General features: G+C 55.5%; 1 protein-coding gene across 1 annotated transcript in view; it reads right to left on the minus strand.

The window, feature by feature from the left end:
* EMH_0058710 (uncharacterized protein) overlaps positions 1-402 on the minus strand; it is a gene marked incomplete at both ends in the record, with an annotated part of 4,259 nt that overhangs the window by 2,850 nt on the left and 1,007 nt on the right. Inside the window, one exon of the mRNA XM_013497597.1 lies at positions 1-400. Within this exon, the coding sequence (XP_013353051.1) occupies positions 1-400 (400 nt within the window). The remainder of the gene's footprint in view (positions 401-402) is intronic.

The raw sequence follows: 402 nt of genomic DNA on the forward strand, positions 1-402 counted from the left end.
AGCAACAGCATATATTTTCGCAGCAAGGAGCCTGAGGAAGGCTTGGTGGGTGGGGTTGTAAACCCTCAAAGGATTAAACAAACCATCAGCAGCAGCAAAACAACGACAAGACGTAGGCACGAATGTAGGGTTGCTGCTGCATGAAAACACCCCGCTCCTGCTGCTGCTGCTGCTGCTGCTGCTGCTGCTGCTGCTGCTGCTGCTGCTGCTGCTGCTGCTGCTGCTGAGGGGGTGTAGATGCATGCATATGGCGCTGTCATCGCAGCCTTTGCCTTTAGCAGCAGCAGCAGCAGCATCATCATCATCACCAGCACCAGCAGCAGCAGCAGCAGCAGCAGCAGCAGCAGCAACAGCAGCAGGAGGAGGGGGAGGAGCAGCAAGAGATAGCTGCATTGTATCTAT

The sequence above is a fragment of the Eimeria mitis genome, genomic scaffold, assembly GCF_000499745.2.
Source record: "Eimeria mitis Houghton genomic scaffold, Emh_scaff2787, whole genome shotgun sequence".
NCBI classification, from domain to species: domain Eukaryota; phylum Apicomplexa; class Conoidasida; order Eucoccidiorida; family Eimeriidae; genus Eimeria; species Eimeria mitis.